The sequence below is a fragment of the Marmota monax genome, unplaced genomic scaffold (assembly GCF_021218885.2).
Source record: "Marmota monax isolate L192 unplaced genomic scaffold, Marmota_monax_Labrador192_F-V1.1 WCK01_AAM20220418_F8-fsc00086, whole genome shotgun sequence".
NCBI lineage: Eukaryota > Metazoa > Chordata > Mammalia > Rodentia > Sciuridae > Marmota > Marmota monax.
In genome coordinates, this window is record NW_026693086.1 from 984,502 (window position 1) to 1,005,768 (window position 21,267).

The following is a 21,267-nucleotide window of genomic DNA, read 5'->3' on the forward strand; positions in this document are numbered from 1 at the left end:
GTATTTGAAAGTACCCCTCCAAGTCCTAAGGAGACATACAAAGTGATCCTCGAATATCTGTATAACTATCAAATCTATATATTTTGTGACATGTGAACACTTTTAGGCATAGTGAAGCCTCCTGAATAATCATTGTACTGTGGGGTTAAACTAACAAAACCTAAAGTAAAATTGCCTCATTTAAAACAAGAGAAGCTGTAAGTGCCATCTATACCTCTGGTTTTCAGATGTGGCTCACACTAGTCCTTGGTTAGAAATACCATCTCCCCGTTCCTACCCTAAACCATAATAACGTCTTTAGGAAAACAAGATCTGCTCTATGATCTGTATTCACCAGTTTCTAGGAACATGGGATGGCTGGTACTCACCCGAAGGGAAATCCTGCTCACTGATGCTGCTTTTCTCATTTCATATGGAATTAGCATTGCCACACTCAGAGAACAGAGGCTAAGCACCTGCAGACTGGGATTTTTAAATACATTTGACAATGGTGATCTCTACTGCCCCCAAGTGGTCATAAGTGATGTGACATCCTCAGCAAGGAGTTCTGTCTGGAAGGATAGGAAGGACACATCCTCAGAGCAGGATAGTGAAAAAACCAAGATTCTAAACACATGGGAGTAGGAGAGGACCAAGAAATGGATGGTCGCTTTTATGCTGCCATTTCTTCCTATCATAAACATCTGGTAGGAGAGAAAAAACAATAGGAAACTTTGAAAAGTCTGTTGGAACAGAGTCAGAAGGTGAGTTCCTTCTGGTCTAGCTCCCTGGCCCAGGACAAAACACCTCAGATCATCGGGGAGGAAACGGGAATAACAATCACTTTGCAGATTATATCCTCGTGGATGTGCGCCTTTTCTTGTAATTTTACTTAGAGGGTCTTTGTACGTATCCTGTAACATGCTTTTGGACATTTAACATGGCAATTTTGAGGCATTTTGTATAGACTGATGTAGTGCAAATATCATTAGTCAACACCAAATAGATACTGGTTGGCAAGGGGGAGAAAAGAGGAATGTGGCTTGAAGAGGGCATCACGTAATAAATTTATTATATTTTGTTACATTTTCCACTTTTCTCTTAATTCCAACTGTATACTATATAATCAACTCCTGTTTCAGAAATAAAACGTTTTAAACATAAAAATATAAATTTTGCTTCTTAAAAGTGCATACACCTTGAATAATAAAACATACAAATAAATAACAGAAGTCAGTGACACATCTCATGCACTGGCCTAAAATAATTTAAAATGTATGATACACTTTTCTTCCAGCCTCTAGGAAAGACATCCTGCCTTACATTTTTCTGTATAACTAAAGAAAATTACACAGAACTATGGACGGTGCGTGAACAATACCGAAGCATTTTGTGTACAGTGATATACATGCAGATTTTACAGCGTAAATATGGAAAAGTTCAACCAAGTAACTACTCTGGTAATGAGACTTGAATTCAGTTTTAACCAGTGGTGAGAGGCACAGTTGGTGGGCAAATCCATACCTGAACACAAATGCATACCTGAAAGGCCTTCAAAGAGAACTTCAACTTGGGTAATACCGTAATTGCCTTTCCCCTTGGTTTAATGAAACCTCAACGTGTAGAATAGCACCTAGGAAATTTCATATTGCGTCTTACCAATTGCCACAGAGCTCACTCCTCTGGGAGGCCTTTCTAAAGAAACATTTCCTTGTTATCTTTACTCCTTGAAATGCTGAAAATACCAGGTAAATTATGTTTCTTTTCGTTTTGTAGGCAGCATAATGCTTGACAGGATGAAACCACCCGAGCCCAGCAGATTATTTTGAAGATGTTGTAGTGCATTCAGCTCACCGCAGATTAAAACTAAATGTCATATGCCTCCATAGGTAACATACTGCCAAGTTTTTGGATGAGTATTTCTTGAGTTACACGAAAAAAATTGCAATGAGGGTTACAAAAATTAAAAAATTCCAAGTAAAATGTTTCACATTCATTTTCAAACTAAAAAGAATTCCTGAAACTACGTTCTGGGTAAGAGCGAGCTACAATAGAGAATGAGCTGAGTACAGCAGCCTGGGGTTTGCTATTTCAATTACTACAAAAAGGCAACCGTTCTATCAAAAGCAGGGACAGGTCTTCCAAGGCTAGAAAGGTTGTTTTTGTGTATGTGTGTTTTTAATTCTCCCAAATATTCTCACTTGGAGGAACTTCCCTTCTCCTCAGTGGGTTGGTTTCTGATCCACCATGAAATCTGGTGGGGAGACTTTGGAGAAAGATGCAGACCCCAAGACCACCAATTCCCACCAGGCTGGGAAATGCCAAGCCGTCCACCTCCCGAATCAGGCCTGGAATCAGAAAGGCCTCATATTCCAAACAGGAGGTTGATATTTTCCTCCCTAACACAACTGAGCAACTGGTATCACTCCTGAGACTTCATATGGCAGTGATTATCACCATAATTCTAGGCAAACGGAGGGTGTATCGCAGTGGTTCTCAATTCCAACTACAAATCAGAAACACCTACGAGCTGTAATGGTGGTTCCTGGGACAGGCTCCTACACTACCTAGATCAAAAGCTCGGGAGGAGTCCCAGGCTTAAAAGTTCTTTAGATGATTCTAGTAAATACTGGGTATCACAATCTCAGATGAGTCATTCAGAAGTGGCTCTCAAGTCTGCCATAAACCCCTTTCTCCTCCACACTGGGAAACACTGCTTTTAAATGAATATGAGATGGATCTAGATCAGAATCCACTGCACAACACTATCATAAATTCCACAGCCTTGTTCTCACTGGGACCAGTGGGTGGGAAGCTCCACAGCTTTCCAAAACAGCTCCAAGTCTCTACAAAAGCATTTTAAAATTGTTAGCACTATTTGAAGCCACATTCTTTCCTTGTGACCACGATAGAACCCTAGAAGATATAAAAAATTAAAATCTATAGAAAATGGCAGGTTATTTTTAGAACAAAATACTTTAGGAAAGTCTTCAGGCTAAATACAGTATATACACCAGTGTATGTTCAGTATCTCCAATTCCACTCCTGCTTCCAAAATACTTATTACTTTACATACAATCTCACCAATAATAAAAAAAATTGGCAAAGAGAAATAGATGCGAAGCAAACCAAGAGATCACATTCATGCTCATCTACACTGAGGATTAAGCCACATTTGAAAAATTACAAATTCAAAAATAGAGCTCCATAATCTAAGAGTTGCTTTTTTTTTTTTTTTAATGCTTAACATTTAGTGTAGTCTTTCTTTGTTGGTTGCTTGCATAGGTAATAAGAGCATGCTTTCTGGATTAGATGGAGGGCATGCAAGACCTTTTCCATTACTGGGGGAATCATGAGTGATCATGCCCAAAATGTGGCTGCAAAAACAAACACTTGGGGAGTTGATCCAAAGACAGCGTGAGACACTGGGCGACACTGGGCGTTCTGTTAAATAAAGGCATTGGACTCCCCTGCCCAAAAAAAAGAAAAAAGGCACTCAGGTTTAACAATGATGTTGCCTTCATGAAATTAAAGACAAAGACAGCGTGCACACTCACAGCTATGTCTGTCTGTGTTTGTGTTTACAACAGGCACTGGTTTGTCAACAAATTTCACCCTTCTCAATTCCAAATAATATAAGCTTCAATGTGCCTTCAGAATACATTTTAAACTGTGCTTATGATTTGCATACTATTTCAAAAATTCAACCCAGAAACACTACCTTCGTAACCAATAACAACTTACCTAGGAAACAATAACTTCAGCTGTTCAGAATTTGTCAGAATGAAATGTAACATCAGATGTCTATCTACTTCTAAAAACGTGTTTCTCTGAAATAAATAAGCTTTGTTCACTGTTCTCTGCTCCACTTGCCCTAAGCTGCCACTACTGTTCCTGACGTTTTCATGATAGTTCATTTAGAGGGATGACAATTCCCCAAACCCAGAGAAAAATCCCAATATCCACCTCAAGACAAATGGATGACCAAATTCTAATGCAAAGTGACTTGGATTTTCAAGTCCTCCAATAGCAGAGGCAGCTCAGCCTGAACCAGCAAATCGAAGAACAGGATGTCTGCAGAGATGAAGGGCACTTTTGGTTTCCAGACAAAACAAACATGCTCAAGAGGACCATGAGCCTTAGCCAGAGCCAGAATCCAACAGATCTTTTTGTCGAGAGGACTGCAATTCCGTCCCACGCCAGCCTTCCCAGCCTCATGAGCTGTGCTGGCAGGGCTCTTTGGCTACAGCAAATTCCTGAAGCTTCAGCAGGTCTTTAAACACAAAACAGGCCCTCAGTGAACATTTGCAGAATGAATGAAGGCTGGAAAGAAGGATTACAAAAGAGCTCGGGCAGCCTCACAGACAATTACAGCATTTCAGCACACCACAACCAACCAATTCCACTGCTACCGGGCCAGCGTGCTACGACGTACTTTCAGTTTGGCTGCTTTTAGGATGAGAAAATACAAAAGGCAGGAGAGGGCCTACCAGGAAGGGCTCCTCAGTTTCCTTGTGCTTCCATATTCTCTAGGGGGTTAACAAAGGTGAGGCACAGGGCTGTCTTAAGAATTGAGACAGCCCAGTGCACTGGATGTTTACAGAAAGAGAAATCAAGAATAATTTTTTAAAATAAGCAAACATTCCCAATGCAACCCTACTGTTGGTGACTACGTGGTGCCTACAAGGAAAGGACTTCTGTCATCAGGCCCATCGAGGTGTCAACCAGAAACCCAGACCCACGACCCTTAGCAGATGATTTTAACCCCAAAGCACATAATGATCACTGTGCCAAATATCACTGAGAATTAAAAAGAAAGAAAGAAAGAAAGAAAGAAAGAAACACTAAGTCCTTGACCCTAACAAAGAACTAAATTGAACCAAGTAACAATACTCCCACCTGAAAGAGCACCTTCAAACTTTGGGGAAAAATTTCCTTTTCTGTGGCTTAAAGTTGTAACTAGTCGTTAGGAATAATGAAATTTTCATTGTTTACCAACCCTGGAAATAGAAAGCTTAACGATGCCTGGCCAATGCCATAATATTCCTGGCATTTTTTTCTATTTAATTAAACCTGAAGCAAGGACTAAATTCCATAGACATATAGTTTATAGATTTTATTATATTATAGAAACTTTATTTCTAGATCCCATGGAAAATTAAAGAGATTTGTAGAGGTTTTTTTTTCCTTAAAGGCATTACACATAATGGAAAATCCATTCCTATAGGACTCACGAATAAAAATATTTACCATTGTAAGAATCAAACTAGTTTCTATTAATGCTTAACTATGGAAAAAAAGTGTTATTAAAACCCTCTGCCTAACCAAAATATAATTCTAAGACTGCTTTAGAGCTTCTGATAGATTTCAAATGAAATCTACCTGCTAACAAAGACAACAGGTTCAAATTAGACAAACATTCAATTCCTGATATTGATGATCCCACATTTGTGCATCTTTTTCAGGAAATAAAAGCAATACAGGAAAACCAGAGCAGTGGCTGACACGGGCGGGGCTGTTGGTGAGGTGGTATCAAAGGCAGCCAGCCCCACAGTCAGACCACAGCACAGGACAACGCTGCTCGGGAAACCACTGAATCCACACAGCACAAGGACAACACCCAGTGAAGTGTCTAGTACAGGGCTCGGTGCCAGGGTGACGGCTCATGCTAAATGAGTCACATGGAGCACTACGGTAACCTTCACGAGTGGAATAAGCAAGTCTTCACCACTGCAAGGGTCGAAAATTCCAGCTACCCTCAACATAATGGCTCCTTGCAAGTTACCAGCTAATGCTCAAATTAGCAGCAAAATAAAGTTAAGTAACCTCCTGGAAACAGTTCCCAAGAGGTATTCATGGAAAAAAATAAAAGAAAGAAAAAAAAGAGGGCAGAATTCACAGCTATGCATGCATATGTGTTGTCGTTACTTCATACACAGCAATACTGAAAAGGAAGGCTATCAACAAATCTGTGCACCATGAGTTCAGGAAGAACCTGAATAGTCTATGACCAAAATAATAACAACAACAATAATAAAAAAAAAATAACAACATAAACTTAGCATTCTATATTTTATGGCAAAGTGACAAATGCTATTCAAGGAGAATCAGGATTATGATTCTCCTTATATTTAAAAAGCAAATAAAACAAAAGCTAAAATTGAAGCAGGAAATGATTACCAGGAGACCTCCAGAGAGCTTGAAAAACTATAGATTTGCTTTTCTGTGCTATTTCTATGAGGTGCTCCTTTTTCTATATAAGAAATGCAGTTTGCACTGACACTGCCAGATGGAACGCACTCCAAACCCCGCTTGTGAGGTCTGGGCGTGCGATTACATCTTCAGCACAAAGAAGATATAAATGAGTTACTGAAAAGCAGTCAGAACGAAAACTGACAAGCGGGATCCAAAGTGCATCTGTAATACTGTGTCACACACTGCTTCCACACACCATCACTGACTCTTGGCAGGAAGCAACTTCTTTCCTTTTCAAGCTATGAGATGAGGGGACACAAGTATGCAGATGGGGGCAGCATGGAGCCTTCAGCTTCTAACAGAAAAAGCAATACCACAGGAGAATGGTAGGATTCATGCCTCCAGTTTAGAAAGCATTTTTTTCCAGGAATCTTTCAAAGGTGTTAACTGCTCTGCTACAGTTCAAAATCCAAATGGACTTAGCTAGCAAACGTAGAAGGAAAAAAATTTAATTAGTGACTGGATCCTGGCTATCCAATTTGCTACCTCTTGGAACACATCTCAAGAGTTAAGACAGGTGAGGGTGCTGCACACCTCTGCAGAGATAAAAGTAGTCTAAGACTTTGCTTCTACCTCTGTAATGTCTCTGTGGCAGTAGGAGAAATGACACAGTCACCCACATGTCACCTTCCTCTTTAATCCATTTACTGTGCACATCCATCCTGGACTAGCTGAGTATAGATACCTGAGAAACATTAGTGTTAAAATATTGCCCTTTACAAAGACTGGTAAATGGGGCACAAGTGCAGAAAGCAACAGTTTTATCTCGGTTTGTTTCATATGTTATTGTCACAGTTTTTAGAGCTCCTGGTGCCACTCGACAATCCACAGTGTGGACAAATCCTGCTCAGATGAAACCCAAGTCAAATAATTCACCCTTCCACACACTAATGATAGCTTAACTGGTTCACAGGTTTCAAGACCCTAGTGTCCAATGAAAGTCATTAGAGTTCTCTAGAAAGAAATATATACAATTGCTAAAGGGACTCTCCGGGTATTGTCTATAATTACTCCAGTTAGCCTGGTATCAATGCTTTGCCTATGGCTGTTATTTGGTTCAATGGCAGAATAAGGCGACGCTTTTGACAATTTACAACTGACTTCTCCTTGCATACAAACACACACTCACGCACGCACAGGCACACACAATCAGGCACATGACCCCAAAAATAACAAAACAAAAGCACAGAGGGCTTTGGTGGGAGAGGAGGGGTGCTAAATAAATAAACATCTTTACAGACAGAACACTTAGGCTGCGGAACGTCACTGAGGTTTCTGAGAAGGCCGTGCAGAGGTCTGCATGCTAGAAGGTAACTTTTTGGAGGCTTTCTCAGCAGGCTGCTTGCCACTGGGAGATGAGGGAAGTCCGGAATCCAGCTGGGAAGACTTGGACTTGTGAGCAGAGAGCAGGGAATGTTTAGCGGAGGCAGGGTCCTTAGAGACAAGCTGCTCCTTTCCAACTGCATGTGCATTTGGCTGCTGGGGGCCTGGAGGCTGGTGGCCTTTCTCGGCCTTGTCATCCCTGGCACTCTTACTGTCTGACTTGACAGAGCTGCCCCCTGTCTTTTTAGACAGCAAGGTTGTCTTGCCAAGGTCCGTCGACCGCCTAGTTTCCTTCTGTCTCAAGGCTGATTTGAAGAAGGACAGCCCCTTATCCTCAGACTTGCTGTCCCTCTTCAGACCAGACCGCACGCTCGTGCTGGGGGAGCGCAGGCTGGCCATGGAGGAGCTGCGCACGTGCTTGCTGTCACCTCTGCCCTCCCCGGCTCTGGCCTGGCTCACCCGAGGGGAGCTGGGTTTGGAGATGGAGGTGACACTGGCTCTGTCGGATCCCAGGCTTTGTCTGGAGCCCTCCCTACTCAAGGTCCGGTCTGAAGTCCTGTTCTTCCCAGGAGGGTAGGGGCCCCTGGTGGCAGAGCCTGAGGCTTTTTTGGCAGATGTAGAGGAAGCAGTGTAAGCGAGGGCAGAAGCCGACTTCTGCTTCTGTGGCGAGGGAGACGATGTGGAATCATGGGACTTGGGGACCGACTCCTTTTTGGGCTGGGCAGGAGCAGGGGATGAATGCCTTCCACTGGCCCTGGAAGAATCCGCTTTGCTTCGAGAGCGAGAAGGCTTTAGAGAAACTTTGACAGGAACAGGAGAAGAAGGAGATGTACTTGAAAGAGATGATTCTTGGCTTGCCAAGGCTGCTCTCCCCTTCCGCAAGCTTTTATCTGGCTCAGAAGTGCCTTTGGAGCTGGGGGACCTCTTGGTTGTGCTCTCTGGTTTCTTTGTGAGCGAGCCTGGGTGGCCTGGGGGTTTCACTTCTTTGACTGGAGAGCTGTCCACAGAATCACTCTGATCCACGTAAGCAATCTGGTTATTGTTATCAAATGCATCGGAGACAGAAGGTAAGCGATCCCCTTGTGCTAAGTTTTTGCTCTGTGTATCTACAACACTGGAGTTCAATTTGCGGGTATCTGACTCGTCTCTGAACACGCCTTCCATGACAGCCAGGGGGGCTCGGCCCACAGCCTTGTGTTCTCGTCGACTGTGACTATCACTTACTTCCTGATAACTGCTGGACAGGTTCCTCAAGCTGCCAAAGCAAGAGATGGAGACCTTGTCATCCACTGCCTCCCCGATCTTCTCTAAGGTGGAGGCAGAGCTGTGAATTGGAGAGTCCCCTGAGAAGCGGGAAGGAGAATTGGAGCGCATCTGCAGCTTCGCAGACAGGGACCAAGAAGGTCTCATGCAATTTTCATTAACAGCCAAGGGGCTGGTCACAGACGATCTGGAGGACAAGCTCTGGCGCTGGACACTCCTCACAAATGGCCGAGTTGAAAAGCCACCTAAACATGGCAGAGAGAATTCTGTTAAGCTAAACCCACAAAAACATTCCTGTAACATCTTAAGAAGGTAAAGGTGGACCCAAAGCAGGCCACATGTAACGACGGGAGTATCACTCTCAGTGTCACCTGTCTGAGGTCACAGCCATGTGACTTCAACCTTCTGAAGCCCAGTTCCCTTATCTATAAAAGAGGAACCTTCTAGCTCAGGGGTAAGCAAACCATTCTCCGTACCTCCTGGCTCTCCCTCCAGGTCAGCATACTTCCGGTAAAGGCCCACCAGAAGTATGTTAGGTTGCATGGATGACCGCTCAACTCTGCCACCACAGCACAAAAGCAACCACACAGGTAACAAAAAAATGGCGTGGCTGTGTTCTAAAAAACTTTACAGAAAAAAGGCAGCAGGCCGCAGGGCCCGTCGGCTGCAGGATGCTGTGTGCTGACCACTGGTCTACTGCAAGGATTAAAGAAAATCTCAGAAGTCCTGTGTCCGGCAGAAGACCTGGCACTTCAGATGCTCATGAAATGGAAGCTGCTCATCCAGCTTCCTCCTCCTCCTGAAGCACAACTGGGGTTCACAGAGGCAAGTCCTGCCCAAGATTACACAAATAATTAAAGGCAGAGCTAATACCAGAACCCCTCACCCCTTGGCTCAAATACCACCTGTAAGTTAGTCTGCAATCGTTGACTAGTAAAGTGGAGAAGAGCTAGAGATTTCAATGGAAAGAACTAGAAACTTGGATACAATCCGCACCAAACCTAAGGGACCTAACACTTTCAAAGAAAACCCTCATAATTAGAACAATATGTTAGTTTGCAGTGTCTTAAAACTTCTAAAGAAAATATTCTAAATTGAATTTTATACATACTTGATACTGTAGCTGTGGCATTTAAGAAACTGCATAAATTCCTAAGAGGCAGCCTCTGTTCTGTGGGCACTATCCAGAACCATTAAATGATGATAATGCTTAAGAGGATATTGATTCCACCAACTACACTGTTTAAAAATAGATCGAGGCAACCCATATCTAGACTTATCATTAAAGTGACAGTGAATTCTAAGTTTACAAGTTATGTTGAATATAACCTCCACCTAAACAAGCAAAGGCTCACTAGTTGGCTTTTCACAAAATGTCAGGAGCTAGAAAGAGCTTAGCAATTATAGTCCAATATTCTTATTTTACAAATAAAACAGCGGTAAGCCAGATGAAATGGCAGAGCTGAAACCCTGACACAGATCTCCTAGTCTGCCACCTTCTTCCAACCTCCTGCACTTTGAGCTCCATTTCATTTTCTCAGAATTATCCATCATCACTAGAGACAGATTATGGCGATCGAAATGCTGGCCGCAGAGTGAGACTCGCTGGAGGATGAGTCACCGCCCTCATTACAGAGGCTGAGCTCACCCTCTGCTCCTTCCAGCTCTCAGTGCAGTGGCTGCCTGATCTTTCCCACACCACCTGGGGTCCCTGTTAGGACCAAGGTCTATCCTGTCATTACTCAAGTGGTAAGTGAAGGCTTCAGAGTTGAGTTTTTAATCAGATTTGCCCAGTTTTTATATTGTGATTACGCTCAGAGAAAGAAATCTGGAGCTGAAGTTGTCAGGGGCCTCATTGCCAGGCTAGGACTCACCAGGTCCTGAGCAAGCACAACTTCACTGAGCCCTTACAGCCATTCTGAAAATTATAAAAGCACTTTGAAAAAAAAATGTGTACATTATCATACAGTTAAAGCTTCAGCCTCACACTAGACCATAAAAGTGGAAAATAACGATGTGGTATAAAGTCTTGGGTCATAGAGGAAAAGCCAGTGACCATGTCCATAAACAATGTTACTTCTTACAATCATAACTGCAGCTAGGCAGCCCCACTCCTACCCACTTTGAGTTCTCCCACGATCTCCGTGGGACTTTGTTCCTAACCCTGAGGCCCCCTGCACTGTGTCTGTATGTTGCTGTTTTGAAAACCCATCAGCAAAACCCACACCCACCATCATCTTCACTCCTTTCCCCAGTCATCTCCACGGACTCGGAGAGTGAGGCCAGGGAGGTGCGTCTGGAGGAGGCCGCTGAAGTCACACTGGCTTGCTTGCTCCCTGGAAGCCGGCTCACCCAGTGCTCGCACAGGGAAGAACTTGTGGAGCCTGTAGAAAAGGAGATGGGAGCTGAGGTCAGCCAGGGTCCTGTGGCCAGCCTGCACTGCCCACGCCCTCATGGACATGCTGCAAGCCAAGCTGGGGACATCTGGTGTCCTAAGGACACCGTGAACTCCCAGAGCTGATTACCCCAATGAAGATGAAGAACAGAAGTCAGCTCCTGCACACAGACAGGAATGAAATGCAAGCACAGGGATGACCACTTCAGAACGCAGTATGTGACCCGTAAGAGTTGGCAAAAAGAGGGGATGTAGACAGTAATTCATGTCTGTTCATTCTACAAATATGGATTAAGCATCTACAGAGCATGCAACTATTCTGAGCACCTGTAGAAAGATTTGACTCAGAGAAGAAAGGGAGCAATGTGCACTATTCTTAGCTTCACCGCCTTACAGAAATTGTTAACCATGTTATCATATTAATAACACACACACATGTCCTTTCAGGTCCATCAGTCCTATCTCCTATTTGTTCCAGAAATGCCCTTCAATATACAATAGTGCAACAGAAAGTGCTCTTGAGGTTGACTACATGAAGCAGCACTACTGGCTCAGCAGACAAGAGCATGTCATTTCTGAGCATCTCTGACTCTGGTAGAGCACCCAGGGAAGCCTCAGAGCAACTGAGTTCCCACTTCCTGTCAAGGAAGTGAGCAGCTACACACTGCGTGGAGTTTGGCTCAGCAGGGCTCATTGTACTTGAGGAAGGCATCTTTTCAGCCTCTTTGAACTCACCTCTCCCAGGCTTGGAGACAATCAGTGGTCACCATTCCTTACCCTACCTTGTCAACACAGTATCATGTTTTGTCCTCTGCCACATTCTCTTAAAGTCAAACTTTACAGCAGGAAGCACATGTGCCCTTGTTTGGATTATGTCTTGTGTCTGCATGTGTCTTGTGGGTGGGTGCTGGTTCCTATGCTTATTAACATAACAGGCTAGATCCTACGGGCTAAATCCAAGCCATCTGTTACAATCATCAATCCCTTCCCAAAGAGAACAAGTCAATCTTATTGGAAAAAAGAACTATTTCTAATGGTACTCATCGACCCTTTACAAAGTGTTCTCACATCCATTACCTAATTTAATGCAAGCAATGATCCAATGAGGGAGGACTATGACTATTACACCCATGCTGGGTGATGACCATGTGGCTCAGGTGGGCCATGCTCCAAGGTAACCCAGGAGAAGGTCTGAAAGCAGCAGCCAGGCTACTGACCCACTCCCCCGTGCATTTATCCCACAGGCACAGGCGCAGGCTGTCTGAGCCAGGCTCTGCCCACCACTGCGTGGACTGTGCTGGTCCATGGCTGCCACACAGTCCATCCCACTTCCTTAATTGCAATCAAGCTGGTTTCCAGACTAAGAGAAATGTGAAGATTAACTTGATCAAACTGACGGTCATGAAGTCTCTAAGACATCCCCTAGACCATGAACTACAATCTTCTGCTCTAGAAAAACTTGCCCAAGAACAACAGTCAGCCTTACCGGCTACTGAGCTGTTAGCCGACCACGACGGGATGGCTGTCCGCCTTTGGTAGAAGAGGATATAGGCTGTCTGTGTGCACACCTCGTCCTCCGACAGCTGCTGCACATCACTGTCATCGAAGCAATACCAGAGGCCATCCACAGAGTTCTTACAGTATGCTGCCAAAAAGAGACCATGGTCAATACCAGAGGAGACCATGCCAGCTGTTCCATTCCATCCAGAAACCATTACTTTGGCTTATACAACTAATTCAAGAACTTTTTAAGTCTGCACGTAGTAACACAGAAAGAAACCTTTTAATAAATCCAAATTCCATATCACACTCAAACAATGTTTAAAGAAATTCCGAATTATTTCATATAGTTCTATTTCACCTTAGAAAACACAATAAACTTATTTATTTAAACTACTGGGTCTCAACCAGGAACAATTTTGCCCTACAGGAGACATTTAGCCAAGAATGGAGACATTCTGACTGTCACAACTGAAGAGGGATGGGGGAAGTGCCCAGCACCTGGTGGGCAGGTGCCCAGCATCTGGGGATGCTGCTAATTATCAACAATGTACAGGACAGCACCCCACCACAGAAGTACCCAGCCAAAATGTCAATAGTTCCAGGGTTAAAAATCTTGACATAAGGGGCTGGGGTTGTGGCTCAGCGGTAGAGCGCTCGCCTCGCACATATGAGACCCTGGGTTCGATCCTCAGTACCACATAAAAATAAATAAATATATTGTGTCCATGTATAACTAAAACAAATATTTTTTTAAAAAAATCTTGACATAAGCATATTACAATATTTCGTGTTTATGAGAGATATAAAATAATATTAAGAGAAATACTACTACTAACCCAGTATCTAATATTCAACATTTGTAAACCAAGAACTTCATTTAATCCTGAGATTTGTTTTACTATTACTCCCAATTTTATAGAGGCTTAAAAAGACTACCCAGCACATCCACCCGCATGCATTTGCTGAAGTACAGAGCCAACTTCAGTTCAGGTTTATATGATACTGGAGCCTGAGCTTCAGCCCCTGCCCTGCCTTGCCTCCCTAGGGGGCAACACAACAGCGCTCCACAGAGGGTCCCTGGCAAATTGAGAATACACAAGCTCATGAAGGCACAAGGCCCTCTCCCAGCTCAAATCCCAAGCTCAGGTAGAAATAAAGCGCGTTCAAGTACCAGCAAGAAAAAACAAAAACTTGAAAGAGTTTGGTGCCGGGGCTGTAGCTGAGAGGTAGAGTGCATGCATAGCATGCACAAGGCTTGGGTTCCAACCCCTGCACCAAAAAAAATAAAATAAAATAAAATAAATTCTCAAAACCAAGTTATCCTGAAAGGATATATCAAAGGATCTTATAAGCTTGATCCAAAAAGGCACGTTGTTATCACATTTCCTAAAAATATCCGTTTACTGGAGCGAGAATAAATGAGTGCCAGAACATTTAGCTGGATGCTGAAACAGACTTAGTATACCCAAGGACAGGGCACCTAAGGTCCTGAGAGGCGCCAGGAGTAAACCCTTAACAGGCCACACACTTTTCTAAGTATGGCACTATAAGAGATGAAAGGGACCCAGAGAGGGAAGGGTTACTATACCAAACAGGTCCTCAAATGAAGAGCAGAGGAAGAATTTATAAATGTGGGGAAGAAAGTCCTCTGCAGCTGTGAACTCATCAAGACCCAGAAGAGGAGAGAAATGAAGATACACGCAGCAAACAGCTATAAAAACAGCATTCACGTGGTGTCAGGTCAGGCCTGATATATACATCACCCACTGGTGAGGTGGCGATAAGTGGGAGTTAGAACTGTAAGGAGTGGGGAGACATCCAAGAGAAGGGGACAGATAACTGTGCTCTAATTCTGGTCTACTCTGCATCACGGTGTGGAAACTAAGGCAGCACAATAACTCACTAATGAGAAAACAATGTTATTTACAAAATAATTCTACTTGCTTTTCTTCCTAGCCCTACCTTCTGAGGTGTTTCCTAGGCCAGTGCTACTCAAATTGTGGCAGGAGATTGGTGCTGTCCCCAAAATGGAGAAGCATTCAAAAACTTTCATAGCAATCCAGTACTGCCATAGTGTTTTGCTATATTTTTACAAAAAGAGCTGGCTTGTGAAGGATTGGAATTTTAAAATAGAAAAAACAAGGTCTTTATCGCAGATGATTTGAGAAGCTCTGTTCTAGATCCTTGCACAAGTTAGCCACACACAAACCACATAATTACAGCTAGACCCAGTGCAAAACCAAAAACACATCAGAACAGACACTCCAAATGAAAACTTAACAAAAGAATGCCCTTAACCCACAGTGCTGGGGTATTTGAGATGTACTCTAACATTCTGTATACCAGGAGAGCAACAATGTGGCTTAGGCATGGGAAAGGGGAAATAACAAAAATATCTGAGCACCTCCCAGGGAACACGTCCTGTGAGAAAGACAGGCCTGCGTCCTGCACACCACCGTGGTCCCACCGTGGTCCCCAAGTCAGAGTAGGCTACATAGCCAAGGCCACAGAGCTGGGAAGATGGGTCCAGCTTCCAACCAGAACTGCTTTCATTAAACTATACTGCCTCTAGGTTTTTCAGGCATTTTCCAAAGTCTGTTCTATGTAAAGAGCAACACGATGTGATAAAATCTATCACTGTCCTATTTTTCCCAATAATTTCTTGCTAGAAAGCATGCTAACAAGCCAGTCGACATTTTCCTGATAAACAGTGCTCTAAATGGAAGACGGCATCTTTACCAAAGCTGAAGTTGGATGAACAGCAATCAGGGATGTTGGCAAAGACATGACTACATCAGGTAATTAGTAAAGTTAAATCACCTCTAAGTCCCTCTCTGTTTCAAGATCCATGAATCTATGATTCCACAGCTCAGTGTCCAAGAACACAGATATTACAGTAATGCCACAAGAGAAACGATTCAACTCAACACAACCTTAACAGAGGGGGCCCCCATGAAACAGAAACCCAAAACATGCAAGACACCAAATAAAACATCACAATTTAAATTGGGCTTAAGCCAAAATACAAAGGTAAAATACATTTAAGCATTTAACTAACATTTTGCTTGACTGGAACTTCCCTACCTTCTGTTTCTCCCTGCAAGTGCTTCAAGGCAATTCAAACCACTCCATCATGAGACAGCATCTCACTAAGTTGGGAACAGTCCTCTCACAAACAACTGCTGCCTACAATATTGAAATAGTTAAAGAACTTGAACTAAACAGGTTTCAAGAACAAGAGACTGCAGGGCTGAGGATGGAGCTCAGTAGCACAGCACTTGCTCACCATGTGCGAAGCCTGGGTTCAATCTCCAGTTCCCCCAAAAAAGTAAAATCAAACAACAAGAAGTCTCTTGCATCCAGTCATTCTCCTGACCTCCTACCCTTCCGCTGGGGGGGAAAGCAGGCTGAAGAAAGGAACATGAGAGGACCTGCTTCCACCATGCTGACGGGAGGGAGGGTGGGCTGCTAGGGAGAGTCTCGGGGATTTAAAATACCAATTGGAAGAGACCAACCTGCCTTCATCTCCACTACCTTTAAAAATCAAGGTAGGCAACTGTAACATAAACGACAGAGTTGATGAAGAAATAAAATCCCTGAGAAGTATGGGTGAAATACAACAAGTATAAAGAATGCAGAAATCTGAGTCTTGGAAACCATATCCAGCTATACCAAATGAACAAATCACCCTCATTTCAACCTTCACACAAACAGATGTCCAAACAAGAAGCCCTACGGTCTGCCTGGCCTCCACATGGTTCATGCATGCTTTTAGCCCAGCACTTCCACTTCTGAGACTCAATCTCAAGGAAACACAGAATTAAAATTCAGAAAAAGTGCATATACAGAAAGATGTCCATCTTATTAGATTAAAGGTTAAAAGCCAGAAATAATATAGATGCTCAGCAATGGGGGATGACCATACAGTCATGTGCTGCTGAACGACAGGAATATGTTCCAAGAAACACACTAGGCAATTCTGTCGTCTGAACATCCTGGAAACCTAGTTCCACAAAGACAACTCTGACATCATTAAATGATACAAACATATGGGGCCACTGTGGTACGTGCAGCTCCTGCACCCCACCTCAGCCCACTGCTCACCACAGAACACACCTTTACCACAGAACCTACTATACGTGATGGCTCCTTTTCTTTGCAGGAAGTGAGGGGGTTGGAGGTGGGTACCAGGGATTGAACCCAGGGGTGCTTACCCACTGAGTCACATCCTTTTTTATTTCTATTTTGAGACAGCATCTCATTAAGTTGTTCAGGACTCACTAAATGGCTGAGGCTATCTTTGAACTTGAAATCCTCCTGCCTTAGCCTCTTGAAACCACTGGAATTACAAGCATGCACCACTGTGCCTGGATATGTTATGGCTCTTTTAAAAGTTTTTTTTGTCTCTACATCTTCCCCTGTTTGATGACACTCCTGGAAGATGGAGGTTGGGACCTACTCATTTCTAGTGTAATAGAGCTCACTGCAAGCTAAATATGAGGTGTTTAATTAACGTTCGACTGAACCGCACACACCAGTGTAGAATAACAGCACCAACTCCCTGGAAAACACAGCTGCCATGTGTGAGGGGGCTCCTGCTCACACTAGAACACTAATCAATGTGAAAAAGGAGGGAAATTCTGATACAGGCTACAACACAGACGAACCAGTCCACAAAAGGACAAACACTGTATAAATCCACTTGCGGGAGGTAGTTATGACAGTCAAATTCAAGAGACAAGTGAGTGTGGGGGCTGTCAGGGCCAGGGAGGGGAGAATGGAAAGTACTATATAACAGGACAAGAGTTTCAGCTGGAAAGATGAAACAAGTCCTGGAGAAGGACAGTGACGATGGCTGTACAACAATGTGGGTGTATTTAATGCCACCCAACTGTATGCTGAAAATGGCTAACACAGTAAATTTTGTTATGCACATTTCACAGTTTTTAAAATGTTAGCAAGGGTTGCTTAAGGGATCAACCCACAGATGATAGTGTTCTTTCTAGTCTCTAAATTTCACATGATGAACACGGCTGCTTTTATAAATGAAAGGTAAGTAAATGAAGACACTGTAAGAGCAGTTCACAATCACCCTAAGTGAGGGAGAAGCTAGGACCTCAGAAGAAGAGCAAAACCTAAACTGGGGAGTGCGAGCCAGGGCGCGAGGGCAGTTCCTCGGCAGAGCGGACGGACGGTGCTAGGACACATGCTTGCCACTCAGGCCTGGTAGCTGCTGCGCCTTTCAGCTCAGGAGGAAGAGGAAGAGTTCTGGGGAGAGACCTGTGGCATGAAACTGCCCTCACAGAGGCACCCTGCCCACAGGAAAAGAAAGGGAGGTTCTAAAGCCACGTCACCCTGTCACAAGCAACACCCGCCTGAAGGAGCCGTGAGCACAGACACGCGGGCCTCTCGCACTGCAGACCTGTGTAGTGCCCCCCTTGCATGGTGCCATGGTGATTGCACACAGCATACAGGTCATAGATGTAGTCCTCAGGGTCCCTCCCGAGTCCATAGGGCCGCCTCCACGGGGACCAATGGGATGGCAAACTCCAGCTGCTCTGGCTTCTCTTGACCACATGAGGAGTCATGTCCAGGCCAGTCAAGGGGAACTTGACCATGTTCTGAAGTTTCACACGCCTGTCTCCTTCCTGTTGCAAGAAGAAAAACAAGTTCTGATGATATTTTAATATAAGCACATGGCAAATCAGGTGAGCATGGAATGTGGACCCTAATCACTGACGTAGTTCCCAAGACACGGATAAAATAGGATAATAGATGAACAGTTTTAAGCAGTTGGAAGAACCAGTTTTAACACAACTAAAAGTAGCCTAACCACTGGGGGTAAATGAGCCTCCGTGAGTCTTCATTTCCTTATCTACTAAGGGTTTTTAGGTTTTTTTCCTTACAAAAAAATTGATAATTTCACAAGATTCACCCTAATACCTGTCAGAGGCATGAAAATCAACAGTGACAACCACTTGAAGGATAAGACCCAGGACCTTGCACAGAAGAGTCAATAAGCAGCATCCCTTTCTTCCCCACCTCCTCCAACAAGTGCATTAAAAGTTCATGCTGACTTAGTTTGACATGTTCAGTTAGTTGACAGCTGGTCAACCTGCACTTTCCATTAAGCCCATGGAAAATCCCCCTGACACCAACCACTAGTTGAACAGACATTTACTGCATGTGTCCTGTGTCCATAGGAACTTTAAAACTAACCAGGCCTAGATACGCCTCTCCCAAGGAGCTCAACTCTACCAAGGAAAGGAAAGCGCTCACAAGCGAAAGGGAGAGAGGGTCCTGAGAGCCAGGAAGGCCAGGCTGAGGAATGTGGGCCTTATTCTGTAGCTAAAGGGACATGCTGAGGCTTTTATGAGGGAGGAGATGTCTCCCAACTCATGGGTGAAGAACTGTGTGAGCAGCACATAGAACGAGTTACAGGGGCAGAGTGGCGACAATCAAGAAATCAACCCAAAGACACTGCAACTGAGACCACTGGAGAGTAGCAAAGCATCTACGCTGGCAGGGTGACAGGTGGTACAAGGAGACACATCAGGAGTCAGGGGGAGACAACCACAGCCACACAGAAGTGCCTGCCTAGAGGAGAAGGCCCAGAAAGAAGTGAAAGACGCTGCTGCGTTTCTGGGTCTGGGTTTCTGAAAGGACGTAGATATGACGTCAAGGGAAACAACAGCAAAGGAGCAGGGAGTCAGAAAAGGCTGGGGTCCAAACCCTCAACCAGGCTCCCACCTGCAGAGCCCAGTAGTAAGCAGGGAAATGTCATCCTTCTCTACCACAGGAATTCAACTCTGAGCCTTGGTGGGAAAACCCCAGCCATGGGGACCCAGCGCATGTCACCTCTTCCTCTCTGTCTCCTCGGAGCCCAACACCTCTCCATCTATTCACACCTCCCATCTCCGGGCCAAGACTCCACCTGAAGCCAGCAATGGCCTTCCGGGATGACTGCAGGGGCCTCCTCCAGGCCTCCCTGCCTTCATTCTTGCGGCTTCTCTTGATCTTTTAAAAACAAACACTGAGTAGTGCTGCTTCTCTGCTCAAAGACCTCGCCAGAATGCGACACTGCCTCTAAGGGTCTGTTTGGACAAGAAGCCCTGCTCCTATCCCAGTTCTCACCACCATCCCATGCTCCGCAGCGCAGCCCCGCTGGCCCACTTTCAGCCCCTCCAAGTGCTGCGCTCCTTTGGGCCCAGGCTCTGCACACACTGCTCCTTCTGCCACTACAGGTGTGAACCCCTGCTTTCCTCTCACCTGGAAAACACCTGCTCATCTCTCAGGGGCAAACCTTAAAGCCGGCCTCACAGATTCTGCCAATGCTCACCTCCCATTTACCTCTCCTACAGTGGGGCTGACTAGAGCAATCCTGGACTCAGGGAATAGCCTTTTTGGAAAAGATGAATCACGAAGTAATACAATAAACAGCAGAGCTTCTTTGTATATATTTATATTTTTGACTCATCTCCCCAACTATACAATAGCTCCTTGGGAGCAGGACAAGTTACTTTGGAAGGACATGGACAAGAAGAGGAGGGAAGTGGGAAGGGCTGTCCAGTGCACGGCACGACGCACAATCCTACCTCCCCCAGAAGAGATCTCTACTTACGTTTTTCCCCTTAAATACTAAAGAAAACATAACAACATTTAAGCATAACATTCACAAGTCTAAAGCAAACCTCGAGAACAAAGTAAAATATCTGCAATATGAACTAAAATATTCAAGATTTAAAGGGTCACAGGATGCTCAAATTTTGCTTTGAGAAAGAACAAAACACAAACCCAAATAGGGGTAAATATATGTCTACCATCCAGACAGGGTCAGGGGATCAACAGGAACACCAAAGAACCCACCTACAGCACCCACAGGGGGTGTAAGAAACTTGGTCCCGGCTGCATTCCCCTTACCTGTCGAAACCTCTTGAGGTGTATGATGAGCACGTCAGGCAGAGTCCACAGGCTCAGCGTGATGCTCCCCTGCTGCAGCTGCTTGCAGTGTGGGCAACGCCAGGCATCATCTGGGGCCAGCTGAAAACAAGGAGCGTGACTTCAGTTCCAGACCCCTTAACGCCATGACTTGGTTATGGAGACAGAAGTACTAACTTCTTGTCCAGCGCACGGCACGACGCACAATCTCTCTAGACACTGCACAATGGAGTAACACAATCACAGCTGGTACCTGGCTAGAGTTGGCACCCGAACAAGTGCTGAGATTATCCTTCAAGGAGAAATAATCAAACTAGTAAATGCCACAGAGAGGTTGTAGATGTCACAAATGCACCCCAACTAAGCAGAGCTCCAAACGCAAATCTTCATCTTATGATGAACATGGACCTTTCCTCCTGCTCCTGTATGTCCTACTTCAGCAACACCAGTACTGCCCACCAAAGATGGAACATGGGTTCATTCCAAACTCTAGAACCTTCCCATTTCCCTCCTCCTCTTGTCCACGTCCATCCAAAGTAATTCTCTCTCTGCCATTTCTCGTGCCTCCTCCTCTCCACCCCCACTGGAACCACCTTGGTTCCAAGTCCTCA

General features: G+C 44.5%; 1 protein-coding gene across 1 annotated transcript in view; it reads right to left on the reverse strand.

The window, feature by feature from the left end:
- Window positions 1-1,022: 1,022 nt before the first annotated feature.
- The window catches only part of Usp31 (ubiquitin specific peptidase 31), a 67,785-nt gene continuing 47,540 nt past the window's right edge, over window positions 1,023-21,267 (reverse strand). Inside the window, exons 12-16 of the mRNA XM_046454558.1 lie at window positions 20,639-20,758; window positions 18,141-18,366; window positions 12,702-12,860; window positions 11,052-11,204; window positions 1,023-9,065 (exon numbers count right to left, since the gene is read on the reverse strand). Of these exons, the coding sequence (XP_046310514.1) occupies window positions 7,498-9,065; window positions 11,052-11,204; window positions 12,702-12,860; window positions 18,141-18,366; window positions 20,639-20,758 (2,226 nt within the window). The 3' untranslated portion in view covers window positions 1,023-7,497. The remainder of the gene's footprint in view (window positions 9,066-11,051; window positions 11,205-12,701; window positions 12,861-18,140; window positions 18,367-20,638; window positions 20,759-21,267) is intronic.